The 15958-nt window shown below is 44.4% G+C and overlaps 1 protein-coding gene across 1 annotated transcript in view; it reads right to left on the bottom strand.

The window, feature by feature from the left end:
* Nucleotides 1-15795: 15795 nt before the first annotated feature.
* slc2a9l2 (solute carrier family 2 member 9, like 2) overlaps nucleotides 15796-15958 on the bottom strand; it is a 301840-nt gene continuing 301677 nt past the window's right edge. The window contains exon 13 of the mRNA XM_080528977.1: nucleotides 15796-15958. This exon is cut by the window's right edge and continues 215 nt beyond it. Coding sequence (XP_080385103.1) covers nucleotides 15916-15958 — 43 coding nt within the window. The 3' untranslated portion in view covers nucleotides 15796-15915.

The raw sequence follows: 15958 nt of genomic DNA, 5'->3' as shown, positions 1-15958 counted from the left end.
TGTTGATATTAGCATTTACGTAAACATGAATTTTATCTTCACTGCCATCAAGAATCTACCTACGTACATCCCTAGAAGGGGAAATCACCCTTTGTTTTATAGGATTCAAATCAAACTTGTGCTCTGACTATTTTACATTCCCTCTTCAGTCAGAGACTTGAGTTATCGTTGTTATAGACGGTCTATTTGATGAAAAGGTCCGCAAGTCTGGCAACGTCATTTTTCAGTTTGTTCCAGATTATGAAAGGGTAGATTGTAAGCTTTCAAATGATGTGTCATACATTGAAATCTGAAGCAAGTTTAAGAACTTATTTGAATGTTGATACCGCCCAAATCAGCGAGCTGAGAAATCCGGCCTCAAAGTAATCACAGCCACATTTCACAGGTAGGTAATGGGTGGGAACAATAGCTGGTTAACTCCGCCCCAACCACTCCCTCAAGACAACCACTCCCCCATTACACTACCTGTCATTATCTACCTGTCATCTGTCAGTGGGGTTGTGAGCTAACCTCAAAGAAACAAACTTGCAGGGCTGACATGTTTAAATTGCAAAATAATAATAATAATAATAATAATAATAATAATAATAATGATAATTCAAGATTCATGATTCTTGTCATGTAAGCCAAAAGTGTATTACATCCCATTACAATTGAGCAATACAATAATAGAATAGTAAAACATAATAATGTTGTGTCCGTGTGTATCATTTATCATTATAGTCCATAAAGCATCTAGTGGGACTTTGATGGAGATCCTTCCCATCCCATCTGGGCATCAAAGCTGTAATAAAAAAAGAAGACAGTACATTTAAAATGATTGCCCACTGTTCCAACACACCACACTGTTACAACCCACAATACATCATTTTTAGGAAATACTACTATGTTGATAAAAATAGAATTGCCAATACAATGACAATGACAATTAAGTTAAGTGCTGGTGACTCACATCAAGGTGTCATCTCTCAGAACCTCTCACCTCGTCATTCTGTAAGACAAATTTCAGGTCAGAAGTGTGGACACTTCTTTCGTGTAGGCTTGAATGCTTTCCATAGACTCTCAGTGTACTGTACTTGTTGAAGTTATCCTGTACTGTAAGAAGTAGGCTAGTGAAATAATTTCAATCTACAGTATTATTCTACAGTAAACCAACAAATCAATTAATTAATCATTATTTTTGGTTCCACACAAGATTACCATTCATTCCAAAAACATTTACCTTTTCTATAATCTATCTATTATATCTCTAATAAAGCTAACACTTGTTTGGCTAGCGTAACACACACACACACACACACACACACACACACACACACACACACACACACTAAAATGGTGCATGAAACATACTGTAAAATGTATTTATTCATTACGTTTTATCTTTGGCAACCTATTTCTTCCTCCCACCATCTATTGGTTTCATAGAATTAAGTATAGGGTGAGTCATGGTTGTGGTGAGCACACAGTTTCAGTGGTTTGATAGCTGATGCTAACAAAGGCGCTATCTACCTTACTCACAAAACAACAAATAACTGTTTGGCTATCCGAACAGGTTAATACGCTAGGTTAGGCTAGCCTAGTAAACAACACATGTAACTCACTAAAACTTACCCAAGAACAAAGCAAATCAAATCAAATCAAATTTTATTTGTATAGCGCATTTCTTACAAGATGCAACTCAATGCGCTTCACACAATGAAAATGTTCAGTCAATCAGTCAATCAATTAATACTGACAGAGCCGCGAGCAGGCAAAAGTAAAAACCTGTATACTATGTAGTCGGGAAAAAATTCCCTTGCAGCCCTCTACCAATAGAGCGACTACTAGCCAGTTTGCCTACCAGTACCCAGCGGTCCCCAAGGGGAGGCCAAGGACCACCGGCACAAAGCAAGCAAGCAAGGGCAAAAACCTGTACACCATGTATCCAGGAAAAATTCCTTGCATATTATCGGCGTACACTCTGTCCATAAATGTAGTGTTATATTTGCATCGTTCTGCATCCGGATGGTCACAGGTCCTGCCAAAAGAGAATCTTAGACACAGTTATGATGCAACAACACAATAAAGACAATAAAGATGACAGCAATACAACCTGATGGTGGTCCTGGTACACCCTTGTACCGGTTCCAGTACTGCTCTAGGTGCTATTTGGAGCTGAGAGTGCCTCATCAGCACCCGGGTCCATTTTCCTGTCAACACAAATCTCAAAACACGAGTATGGTGTAATGGCCTAGTGATCCTAGTTCTATAATGTCCAATGTCTCCCGTAGTATCAAAAGGCGACATTGAATAAGTAGGTTTTGAGGTCACGCTTAAAAATGTCCTGAGTTTTAGACAACCTCAGGCCCTCAGGTAGGGTGTTCCACAATCTAGGAGCATATATGCTAAAAGCTGATCCTCCAAATCTCTTTGTCCTAGCCTCTGGCACTATTAAAAGTTCCGTGCCACTAGACCGTAGGGGTCTAGCTGGTGTGTATCTTATGAGCATGTCCACCATGTAATTGGGTGCATCACAGTGAAGTGATTTATAAACTAGTAAAAGGATCTTAAAGTCTATTCTATGACTGACAGGGAGCCAGTGTAGTGATCTCAAGACAGGTGTGATGTGCGCTCTTCGTTTGGTCCTAGTAAGGACACGAGCAGCAGCATTTTGAACCATTTGTAGTCTATTTATCATTTTTTTGGGGAGACCTGTCAGGAGAGCATTACAGTAATCTAGCCTACTAGTAACAAACGCATGCATTAATTTTTCAGTGTCTGCCTGGGAGAGAAATGATTGTACCTTAGTGATGTTTCTTAGATGGTAAAAGGATGTTTTAATAGTATTATTAATATGAGTTTCAAAATTTAGATCTGAGTCAATTATGACACCAAGATTCCTGGCCTGACACTTAGTGTTAAGAGCTAGTGTTTTCAAGTGTGCAGATAATTTCTCTCTCCCAGTTTTCTCGCCAATGATCAATACCTCTGTTTTTTCTTGATTGAGTTGGAGAAAGTTTTGTGTCATCCAAATATTAATATCGGCAATACAATCTATCAGGTGGTCAATCATCTTGTAGTCGTTGGGAGTTACTGAGATATAAAGCTGAGTGTCGTCAGCATAGCTGTGGTAGTTAACGCTATGCTTCTTGATAACAGAACTGAGGGGTAGCATGTATAGGCTAAAGAGCAACGGTCCTAAAATGGACCCCTGGGGAACTCCACAGGTTGTGCTATAATTTTTTGACTTATGGTCACCAAGGGCTACAAAGTAGTCTCGGTCAGCCAGGTAAGTCCTGAACCAGTTCAAGACCGGACCTGAGAGAAGGTCTGCAGACGACGGTGCCATGAATAGTGAACCGACACCACAACAAGACTTGTTTGGCTCCATTGCAAGGTTTCACAATTCCCGACATGAGGACCAGGGCTGCCAAGTTTCACCAAAAGTTTGGAGTGAGATTTTTTGGCGGTGGAGCGACCCAAAACTGTGCACGTTTTGGCAGCGGCGGCCCCTCTCTCCCACCCAATTATTTGTGCTAGTTTCCTGCAATTGTACATGTTGTTCATAATAAACCAGCACAAGAAATGAAAATAATTAACATTTTATAAAACAAGAAAACAATTCTGACAATATATCATATTTATGAAATCTTAATAAACAAATACAGTAGCCTACAGACTCTAAAAGAAAAATGGGCCCCATCAACAGGACTCAGCCCCTTGGTCATCATCTTATATACAGTGCATTGCTCATAGATGGCTATCATGTTATACAGTACATACCAGGGTTTTTCCTGGGTCAGAATGAGGGCTTTGGTGGTTGATCTTGTGCGAGCGCAGCGCGCCCACCTTTTTTTTGAGGGACCCCCAATTGTTGTATTTGTATTGTAAATTGTAATTATTATTAATTATTATTATTATTAATGTACCTGGTTATGTTACAGTAGAGAAACAAAAAACAGTTACCAAAAAAAACTGAGTATTTACTAGCTAAGATTGACAAAAGATTGGCGTGGTGCAACCGAAATTAGTAAACAACTAGTTTGAAACTTGCTAGTAACAACTAGGGGTTTAGTAACTACTAAATGCCTGCATTTATAATGACTTACGCCAAATTGGTGCAACCCAGTCCAGTAGGCTACCAGATACGATGTTGTAATGTATGCACATAATTTGCTACCACGGTTGCCAGACGGAATTGACAATGTCCAGCCCAACCGGTCTAAAAGCTGCCGTGGCAACTTTCTGCACGCGCGTTAACTTGAGTCTGCAATCGAAGCGGCAGGCGAGCGCTGATGGAAGAACCTGTGTTCACGCGAGCTGCAAGAACGTAGCAAGCAGTGGTTGCCAGGTCGTGTGCAGAAAGATGCCACGAAACTCATGTCCGGTAGCTTTCTTTCAAGGAATTCCAAAAATAAAAGTCCCGTAAAACAATTGTTATTTCTCGCCGTGAGAAATAGAGATGCGGCGTGAGAGCGTGAGAACTGGTTGAAATGCGTGAGTCTCACGGCGATTGCGTGAGACTTGGCAGCTATGTGCGGACCTTCTCATGAAACCGTGTTACATTTTGTCCAGTGTTGTTCATGCTATCTTTCCTGTTAGTTCTAACTGTGATGAAAAGCTTTGGGTTTTTGTTGTTTTTCTGTTCTTTTCTATGTATTGCATGATTCATGTGCCACGACACAATTCTGTCTCTTTCGTTTGCCATTCAGTTTCTATGTGTTTCAGGCGAACAAGTGGACGTCTGTAGAAGCTTAGTCAAAGGTATTGATTGTAAGTCGCTTTGGAATAAGGCGTCTGCTAAATACCAAAAATGTAAAAGTAAATGTAGAAGGATTTTGGGCGTCAGTCTCAATTTCAATGTCTATAACTATTTACAACTGAATGTGCCTGGCAGACATCCTGAAGAAGTCACACTCTCACCATCTGTCAATTGCTTTGTGATTGTAATGTGGCTGAGGAAATCGAACCCTGGCCATTCCTTTGAGATTGTAAGGTCTCTCACACCTTATCCTTTGTTGGGAATGATATTTAAGGAGAGGGACAGCATTATTCTTGGAGGTTTTGGGTTAGGCCTGTCGCGGGCACCATTCTCCTGTGTTGTCCTTGACCACGTTAACGCATGGTTAAAACTGACAGTTGCTTTGAAACTGTTAAATTGGTTATTTTGTTGATCCTCTGTTCTCATTTTCTGTTAAAACAGCACAACGTAATCGTGACCAGGTTATCGCCCAGTTTACCATCCATCTAATGATCACATGCATTGTTAATGAGATGTAGAGAGAGTCATCAGCTTAAGCTATTGGCCTGAGGGTAAACTCCTCGCAAGCCAATTTATCTGATATTGAGAGCATGGTGATATAGCATTCTGGGTATTCTTAATGGAATCTAGGATCCGATCTGATCGATTGTCTGTCACAGAGGGATGAGCAAAGCATTGTTAATCATCATTAACCATGAAATGTCTTTTGGAGTCAGATGTAACGTCATGTTAATTTGTGTGAGCGTGTCATGTGACCACGTGTATGAGTTTGTTCGATCATGTCCATGACTGTAGAATATAATTATTGGCCACCTATACAGAGAATAACTAAGTGGCCAATAATTCTACCTATGGAGATGTACCCTCTAAATATTCATGAGTCTCAGTCTACGTACCTTCTTCGTCTTCGGCGTATGGGTAGTTGTTTTTCCTCTCCACTCCACCAGGCTCGGGGCCGAGGGGCTACCCTTTTACCACCCCGAGACCTGGTTGAGGGGCTCAATCGGGCTATATTTCTGGACACCCATCCAGAAGCCACGTCATCGTCTCGTCATCTAATACCGACAGACCATGCATCCCGTTGGGTGGGTGGTACACCGGGCAATCCAGGATAACATGGTCTGCGGTTTGGTCCTCTGCGCCACACTCGCACGACGCATTTGGGGCCAAGCCCCATCTGTGCATTGATGAGCGGAAACGCCCGACGCCGGTCCGGAGACGATTGAGCCTCACCCAGGATAGCCTTGGCAAGTCCATCCCGAGGGGCTCAGGGCCGGCGACTGGGATGTGGTCGCGGAGTTTGGAGGTGTTAGCCTCCCACTCCGCGCGCCACATATAATCCGCCCATCCTGCCGCACTGATGTTGAGATCTCTGCATTGCTGCCTGAGATCCTGTGCGGCAGGCACAAATGGGTGTCTCGACTTGAGACGCCGGGAGGGCTCCGCTGTTATAGTGAGCCTATCATGGAGCAGATGGTTATTAAACTCCATTTTAGACCTCAAAAGTAGTCTAATGTCCTAAGTAGTAGATACTACCTACGTTGTGCCAGATCAAAAGGCTTTTAGTTTTATGGATGGTGACCCCAAAGGTCAAAAGGTCATCCACCACCTGTATGATTCTATTAATAAACGCCATACGGTATATGAGTTAATATATTATAACTTTGTTCAAGGTTTATGTGTATGTGTGTGTGTGGGGGGGGGGGGAGTGGGGGGGAGGGTGTGTGTGTGAAGCTTAGATCCCCCCCTGCTGTTAAAAAACAACAACAGCTGTTGGTTCTGGGTGAGTGTGTGTGAGTGTGTGAATTAAATCTCAGCCTACGTGTCTTACATACTATATTCATTCAAATGTTTGGTGATAGAAAGTGATAGTTCAATCCAAAATCAAGGTCACACACACCCCCATCCCACCAAGGTACACCCCCACTCACACACACACACATAAAACTATGAACAAAAATTAATAATATATGAACTCATATACCATATGGCGTTTATTCATAGAATGATACAGGTGGTGGATGACCTTTTGACCTTTGGGGTCAAAGGTCACCATCCATCAAACTATAAGCCTTTGATCTGGCACAGTTAGTATCTACTACTGTCCTACAACATCTGTTGTGTAGATCCTGCTATACTGTATGCCCTATCCCAAATTCATAGGAACCATCTGGAATGATGAAATCATTAGACTGCTATTGAAAACAGAAAATGTCTCACAGGCAGATGATGAGGAACATTTTTCAAACTGTAAATATTCTGTCAGAGCTGGGCCAGTAGTAAGAAGAGATCTTTCATTACTCAATCTCAATTCGGTTGTTAAGTCGTGACGTGTTTCTGGGTCCAAAGTTGGCTGAGGCGCTCTCTTCGAAATGCCTCAGTAATAATAATAATTAATTGTATTTATATAGCGCTTTTCCGAGGCTCAAAGACCCTGACAATATGGGGAAAACGTAAAGTGCTGCGTCCCTTGTTGTATGAATAGATCCCAGTCAAAAAAAAAATCTACCGCTGTAGTACACTGCTACTCTGGTGCGGGGAATTTCTGGTTTGGACCCGGAAATTGCTAAACGTCACGTTTGACGTCAGACTTAACAACCGAATTGGCAACACATTTTCTCTCTAAGAGGCAGAAAGACATGTATGGTGAGTGTATGGATGAACTAAGCACTGACACGGTTTTGGTTAGAACAAAGTCATTTATCTTCACTTCAACGTTTTTCATTATTGTCCTTACCTGCCTGGTCTGGTTGCAATTTTAAGTTGTACTTTACATCATGGAACTACGGTAAAATCTTAATTAAAGCCTAACCGACATGCAGTCTGCTACTCTATACAGTGTCAGAACAGAAGCCTTCCAAATTGGGATACATTCTTATGTCCTATTATCATTATCTGACAACAGGTGATAGGCTAACGCTATCCTCTAGTGTCATTATCATCATCTGACAACAGGTGACAGGTTAACGCTATCCTCTAGTGTTATTATCATTATCTGACAACAGGTGACAGGTTAACGCTATCCTCTAGTGTTATGAATGAATGAATGAATGAATGGTCTTTATTGTCATTGATATAGTACAGGTACCAAACAACGACATTTGGGAGGGGGGGCTCCCCTGGTGCTAGGAAAGAAAAGAACTAAAAAAACAAGAAGGGAAAGGAGCTGGTTTACATACTGTAAATAAAGGCTATGTACACTATCCACTATACTATACTATACAAATAAAACACTGTGCTGTACTCTATGCTATGCTATACCTATTCTAACATTTCCTATTCTCTGAACCTTATGTACCCTAGGGTTGTCATATTGCACATAGTGTTATTGCACATTCATTTAAAGTGTCGCAGTTTGCAGGCTTGAAATGTACACATTTGTGCCTCAGCACTACACCTGATTTCAGTCCAGCAGCTGCCATCAATCCGTCCAGACTGTCCAGGGCCCAGAACCTAGGTCTTTGCTGTGTTCAGGGCCTGAATGGCCCTGGGGTAGAAGCTGAGCTTCAGTCTGTTTGTCCTTGCGAACATGGTCCTGAACCGCCTGTTCGAGGGCAGCCGAGCAAAGTGTTCGTACCCAGGGTGGGATGGGTCTCTGGTTATGTAGCTGTATCAGGATGCTCTATGAGATTAAAATCTAAAACGTGCTACATTCATGATGTCTCAGATCCAGAGTGTGTGGATTCAAGTACCTCTTGACTCATGAGCTTAAATACGTATGTCACGCCCTCTACCTCTAGGTTGCAAGTTGCATCCCTGTGCTTTCTTCTCTCGCCGTTTTTCCCCCGCATAGAGGAACTATGATGTGGGCAACCGTGAGTTGTTGGCAGTTAAACTGGCTTTGGAAGAGTGGCGTCATTGGCTGGAGGCTGCGGTCGTCCCTTTCATTGTATGGACTGACCATAAGAACCTGCTCCCAGGTCCTACAGTGGGGCCACAGTAATCGCCTGACCTGCCACCCGGGGTAAACCGCACCCTGGCCTTCCTGCGGCAACACTTCTGGTGGCCAACGATGGGGGGGGATACCCAGGAGTTCGTCTCGGCCTGCCCCGTCTGCGCCCAAAACAAGAACCTGCACCGGCCTCCCACTGGTCTCCTTCAGCCCCTGCCGGTTCCCCGTCGCCCCTGGTCCCATATCTCAATGGATTTCGTCACCGGGCTACCACCGTCCGAGGCAAATACCACCATCCTGACGGTGGTAGATCGCTTTTCCAAGGCTGCTCATTTTATTCCGCTGCCTAACTTGCCCTCTGCAAAAGAGACGGCTCAGCTGATGGTCCTTCACGTCTTCCGCATTCACGGACTACCATCAGACATCGTATCGGACCGGGGCCCACAATTTACCTCACAATTTTGGAAGGCTTTCTGTACCCTCATTGGTTCCACCCTCAGCCTGTCATCAGGCTTCCACCCCCAGTCCAATGGACAGTCGGAGCGGGCCAACCAAGACCTGGAGACCGCCCTGCGCTGCCTGTCCTCCTCCAATCCTACTACCTGGAGCCAACAATTGCCCTGGGTGGAGTACGCCCACAACTCCCTTCCCAACTCCTCCACGCTTCTCTCACCCTTCCAGTGCGCCCTCGGATACCAACCCCCTCTCTTTCCTGACCAGGAGGAAGAGGTCGGGGTACCCTCGGCCCAACATTTTATTCGCCGTTGTTGCCAAACCTGGAAGAAGGCTCGGACTACCCTGGTCCACTCTGTGGCCAGGTATAAGCGCCAGGCTGATCGCCATCGTGTCCCTGCTCCCCGCTACCAGGTTGGACAGAAGGTCTGGCTCTCCACCCGAGACCTACCCCTCAAAGTAGAGTCTCGCAAGCTAGCCCACAGATACATCGGACCCTTTCCCATCAGCAGAATTATCACCCGCTCTGCTGCTCGCCTCTGCCTCATCCTACCTTCCATGTCTCCAAGATAAAACCGGTTACCACCAGCCCACTGACCCCCCCACCTCCCGTCCCAACTCCACCCAGGATCATCGACAACCACCCAGCCTACACTGTAATTTTAATTAATTAATTTTGCCATTTAGCAGATGCCTTTATCCAAAGCGACTTACAATTACGAATTACAGGGACATTCCCCCTGGAGTAACTGAGGGCTAAGTGCCTTACCCAAGGGCACACTAGTAGTGGTGTGGTTTCAGGCGGGATTTGAACTCACAACCTTCCGATCACAAGTCCAACTCACTATCCACTAGACCACCACTACCCCGCACACTGTCCGGCGTATCCTGGACGTGCGCCGTCGGGGTCGGGTCTGCCAGTACCTGGTGGATTGGGAGGGTTACGGCCCGGAGGAGCGTACCTGGATTCCTCGCGGTCAGTTCCTGGATCCTACGCTCATCACCTCCTTCCACAAGGAGCACCCAGACCGCCCTAGAGTTGCGCCAGGTGGCGCTCGTAGAGGGGGGGGTACTGTCACGCCCTCTACCTCTAGGTAGTGGGCAGTGCCTCTCTCTCTCTTTCCCTCTCTCCCTCTCTCTCTCTCTCTCCCTCTAATTGGTAGGAGTGGCTTCAGGTGTGCGTTTGTCCGGCTGTTCACAATTACCACTTTGTTAGCCCTGCATAAAGACCCGTTCCAGCCTTCACTTCACTGCCAGATCGTAGCTTCAGTTTACCGTATGATACGCTTCCAGCTCCCCTAACTAATTACTCCCCTGCCTGTACCTGCCTCCTACTTACCCCTGTTTTGCCTTTACCCCCAGTACCCCTACCGGACTCCTGCTACCTGCCCTCCTGCCCTCCTGCCTGCCCTACCTGCCCTCCTGCCTGCCTGCCTGCCCTACCTGCCTGCTCTACCTGCCCTCCTGCCTGCCTGCCCTCCTGCCTGCCTGCCCTCCTGCCTGCCTGCCCTACCGGCCTGACCCCTGCCTGCCTAACGACTACTCCTCCTGCCTAAGCCCCTGCCTGCCTGCCGACTACCCCTCCTGCCTAAGCCCCTGCCTGCCTGCCGACTACCCCTCCTGCCTAAGCCCCTGCCTGCCTGCCGACTACCCCTCCTGCCTAAGCCCCTGCCTGCCTGCCGACTACCCCTCCTGCCTAACCCCCTGCCTGCCTGCCGACAACCCCTCCTGCCTAACCCCCTGCCTGCCTGCTGAGTACGCCCCCTGCCTGACCCCCCGCTTGCCCTATGACCATTCTCTGCCTAACTCCGTTAATAAATATACTTTATTTTTCTACATCTGTCTCTGGTCTGTGTCTGCGCCTGGGTTCCCTATCTGATCGTAACAACGTACTTGACTCCAGAATTATTTTGGGGGTAAATAACTCCTTTAAACGTATGTGTCAACGGATACAGTACTTGCATTCACACTTAAAGTACTTGTTTATTGTCGATTGAGGCTCTAGAGGTCTACTTCATATTGGTATTAATGCGGTGCATATTGATATTTGCATTTTCTTTCCCTCATCAGCTTCTGTCACATAGCCCAGTCCAAGTGTGGCGGTTGAGGTCAAGTGCAAAAATCAAGTATTGCCACTGGGCTAAAGTCACAATTATAATTATTAAACTATTTATTTGTCAAGAATATGCCTCTAGGTGGTCTTAACACTCCAAACACAAATCCCCAAAAAATATTTTGCAAAAGCAAACACTGGATTAATATTTAAACTTTTGGATCTTTGAGAAGATCATCAAGATCCTGATCTGCAGGGAGCTTCCACCCTTCCTAGACTTCCTCACCAATTTCCCTACCGAGAAAACAGATCGACAGCTGATTGCTGGCTGGCTGCCTTAACCCCTGTGCCAGACACACCTCTCTGCTATTTTGATGCAAGCTGATACGCATACATATCTTTTTACACCTGTTTATCCATCCATCCATCCATCCATCCATCAAAATATCAAAATATCAAAATATCAAATTATGTCATAAAAGGTGGAACCTAATATTTCCAAAAAGACACTTGATGGAACCGTCGTTCAGGATTTAGTTTCCACCTGTGAGACATTTTTGACACACATCTAAGTTAAACAAGACCGTAAAAACCGCTACCATGTTTGTTCTGAAGGATTGGTTGCATAACAACCAAACAGTGAATTATTTGAGCCACATTCAGGGAACGGAACTCGATCTGAAATGATCACGAATTATGAAAACAAGCCTGAATTAGCTATAATCGAGTTTCGTGGAATACCCAACCTGGTCAACTAGGACATCTACACAAGCTGGGGAAGAAGGTGATACCACCAGTTGACCTTGAAGAACAATAGAGACCTGATGATTCCATCTGTAGGTACTGTCAAGGTGATCCACTCAGCATTTCTATATCTACCGTATGAACTGGACCTTTTTGGCGACATGCATTCACTACTTTTCAGACAAGGGTAGCTGCTAGCTAATAGCTAGGCAAGTAGCCAAATAGACCCCACTCTTTCAAACACAAGAAAAAGGGCAAAATAACAGGTCAGCCATGTTCCCATCTTAGTTTTACTGTTTGTTTACATGGAGATGGGTCCAGCCCCTCAGCTTACAGGTGATGTCAGACGGCCATGACATTATTCATACTGTCCAAACTTCGAGCCTATAGCTGCCTGGATTGATCGCTGATGCTCTGCAATTTGTGTTGGTCCTGAAAATGTTTTGCATGCCTAGCTGAAGTTTTGTATCGAAACATGTCAACCACTGTCATATTTATGAATAAGCCGAGTTCTTAAATGTACTTGCTTTTATATTTTGAACCTACTGCTCCACACCTGGGTAAAGACTTGGGGTGAATCCCAATTCACCCCTCCGGCTCCGTTTTCACCCCTTCGGCTCCGTTTTGCGCGTTCACGTGTAGGGGTAGTGGCGTCCCAATTCATTTTACATGGAGGGGTAGGGCTAGGGCTAGGGCTTTCCGTGGCTCCATTTGGAGAAAATCTGGACCCACGTTCCATTCGGAGCCATGAGACTCCATTCCGGCATGCATTGCGAATCATCTACAGAAATGTTATTTTCGCTCTCGTAAATACGGAAGCTAGCCTGAAATGTCATTTACTTTTTCTGTAATTACTTGTAATTAAAGACTTGAACAATTATGATAACCATCGTATTATCTTATTTTAATGTAATTTCAATGCATTATAGACCTTTTCTTTACAACTAGCATAACAAAAAAATCGCTGTTATGCCGAGGTGCTTAACATAGAAAGTTCCACAGTCCAGCGCGCTCGGGACAGCGGGCAGGACACCGGAGCCAGCAGGACACCGGAGCACTCATATCTGCGCGTTTGTCACAGGCTGACAGTCACCGTGTTCCGCTGCCCCGACGTCAGTCCCATGGAAGTGTCAAGCACAGCCTTCCCCATAGAAATACATCGGTGCACGATTTACATTTCAGAGATATACAATCATGTTTATTTAGAAATAAATTATTACCTGTGGTGTTTGACAGCATGATAGGCGCGAATTTACCCCCCTTGGTGGTATATGACACTATAGTTGTTATTATACCAAAACAACCAGCAATCTAATCCGAGCAGTTGTTATTATGTAATATTATCGATGGATGTGCCATTTTTGATGGAGGGCAGTGAGCGGGAGACTCATCAAGGACATGTAGTTAACTAATGCAGTGGACAGCGGCTGTTTCTCCAGCGTTCCTGTCACATCGGATTTCGTAAGGTCATAAAAATAAATCATGCATTTTTCCATGTTTCCCTTTGATGGCATATGACGCCGTAAATGTAACTAAAGTTCAGCCGCGAAGTTGTTGCACTGTTGTCCTATATCAGTGCAGACCGGCAGCATAGGAGCACAGGTTTCATACAGGTTAGATTCTGTCATTTGATCGATTGATAGCGTTCAAGTTCATTCAAGTTGTGAATGAATCGCGAGTGTAAGGTGATCAACTTCTCCAGAATTGATTTAATTGAGTCGTCACTTACAAGCGAGTCCGTTTAATCTCAACGAGACGTCCTTGATATAACTTCTAAGATAAAATGATCCAATCAAATATTCGGCACCACTACTGAACTGTTCTTTAAGAGAATATTTATTCGAGCACATCGGCAAACAATAATATCAGCATACAATAGCATTTCATTCCATGGAAAGGGGTCTTATCTAGCTTCACCTCCGCAGACCAGAATTGCTGGTTCACTGCCGAAGCTTCACCGGACAAGAGCCCCGCTTCGCCTGGGACCACAGTCTTTATCTATTTTTTCTTAACATTTTGGGATGGGCTGTCCCTCTCTGGTAGGTTTTATGGTAAACGTCTGTTTTATATCGGAATACTCCTTTCGGTGTCCGTGCGAGTGTGTTATCTTCTTCTTCTGACCCCCCGGTCGTTTGTCATGGTGGGAGTGTTTGGACACTCTGTCTGCAACGGTATCCTGAACAGCCTAGCACGACGCCAGACACACACACATTCCAATGTTCTTTAAGGAACCAGTAAGCATATGCGCACAGCTATGTTTTTAGAATGCACAGATATTTTGATAGTTATTTTGGGTGTATTCTACATACGTTCTAAAGCACTAATTGGCCAGTTATTTACTCTTCAAACACATTCCTTCCATGACCAGATCTGTAAGTTCTATGTCCTTATCAGGATCGCTTGTGTAAACATCACTGTTGCCAGGCCCACAGATTCCCATGACTTGGGACTCGACCAACTAGTCAAAACACAATATTGAAGAATAGACCCATCATCAATCATTAGTTATGATAGTATAAAATGAGTATAGGAAAACAGAATATCATAACAGCAGGTACAAAATGGTTGTTAGCACATAGGTAAAAATAAGCAATCTACAGGCGGTTTGAACCACAACACCCTCTCCCAGTCAGGAGCCCCTTCCCCCCACGTCGCTCAAAAGCAGAACCTCTCTTCCATGACTCTGTGAGACTTCAACTGATCCCAGTCACATATTATTTAAATGAACACACAGTATTTAATACAAATCCCTAACACGAGCGTCAATGCTTTTCTACGATACTGCGGATTACGTATCAGTCGTGAAGGGTTGTCCCATTTCTTAGGGGAACCACTACGGCTTGTGGCTCTGTTCAGAGGCCTTGGCTCCAAAGCAAGTGACTCCAAAACGAGCCGAAGTGGTAGAAAAGAGAATCGGGATTGGGCCTTAGTATGTATGGCTTGAAGGCTGTGTGGGGTTCACACAAGCAGAAACCAGTTCCCTCCCTTGTCGTACCTCTACTGACTAACGTTATATGGAAAGTGATTCTATTTTAGTGAACATATAGGCACTCATTTGTAGCTTAAAAGGGTTTGCTTTCTACCTAACCCCTCAAGACACACACACTCACACACACACACATACACACACACACACACACACACACACACACACACACACACACACATAACAACAATGTTATACGGGGTTAGGTTGATCTTCAAGCAAAATAGCCAATGTGAGCCAGTGATTGGAGGGTTGCTGACATTACATTACTTCTAATATGATAATATGAAAACGCTGAACAAAGACCTAACAAATGGCTAGTAATATCCCAAAATTGCCCAATTAGCTACTTCTAAAACACGTTTGTTCCTCATACAAAGGTATCCCAATAACAAACATGCTGAAACTGAGGTACAGACCAATTATGTTTCTATTCAACCCCCTGCTTGCTTGCCAACGCAACAAATGTGTTGTCTGGTGGGGCTAAAGTAATAGAACCTGGTTGAAATCAAAAGTGACTCAAGTCAAGCTGTTTCCTCAACGTTTCGATACAGGCTAACTGTGATATAGGCTAACTGTGTACTAACAGATCTCCCCGAGTGTCCTCTGTGTGGTCCTGTACCTCACAATCCTGCAAATGGTGACCCCCACTCTTCCTTTCTTATTCCCACTCCTTCCCCTTCCCTAGTTGGGGATATAACAAAGACATCAGTTCCAGTAGAAGTGCTCAAATCCACTCTAATGTGACTCTCCTGTGATCCAAGTCTGCCCCCCCCCGTATCAAATCTGCTTTAGAATAAAACAAAACCTTGATGCCCCCCTCCCCCCCCCCCCCCTCACCACTTCCGGTTGCTTTTGAGGAATTCACCCAGGCCAGAATGATTTCACACACGTAAATAAAGACACTACAAATGATTATGTCCTAAATTGTATTGAAAATGATGCTTGCAAAACTCACCAGTGTAATGAATTAAATTCAACAGCATTAATTTCAGTCCTACAACAAATATATACATAAAACAAACTACAGTACTTTTTTCTAATCAAAATGAGCTCTCCATTTCAGTGACTTTGCTTGCTAATCCA

The sequence above is a fragment of the Nansenia antarctica genome (assembly GCF_963989245.1).
Source record: "Nansenia antarctica genome assembly, chromosome: 4".
Classification (NCBI taxonomy): domain Eukaryota; kingdom Metazoa; phylum Chordata; class Actinopteri; order Argentiniformes; family Microstomatidae; genus Nansenia; species Nansenia antarctica.
Note: the sequence above shows the minus strand (reverse complement) of the source record. Positions and strands in the feature narration are given on the sequence as shown.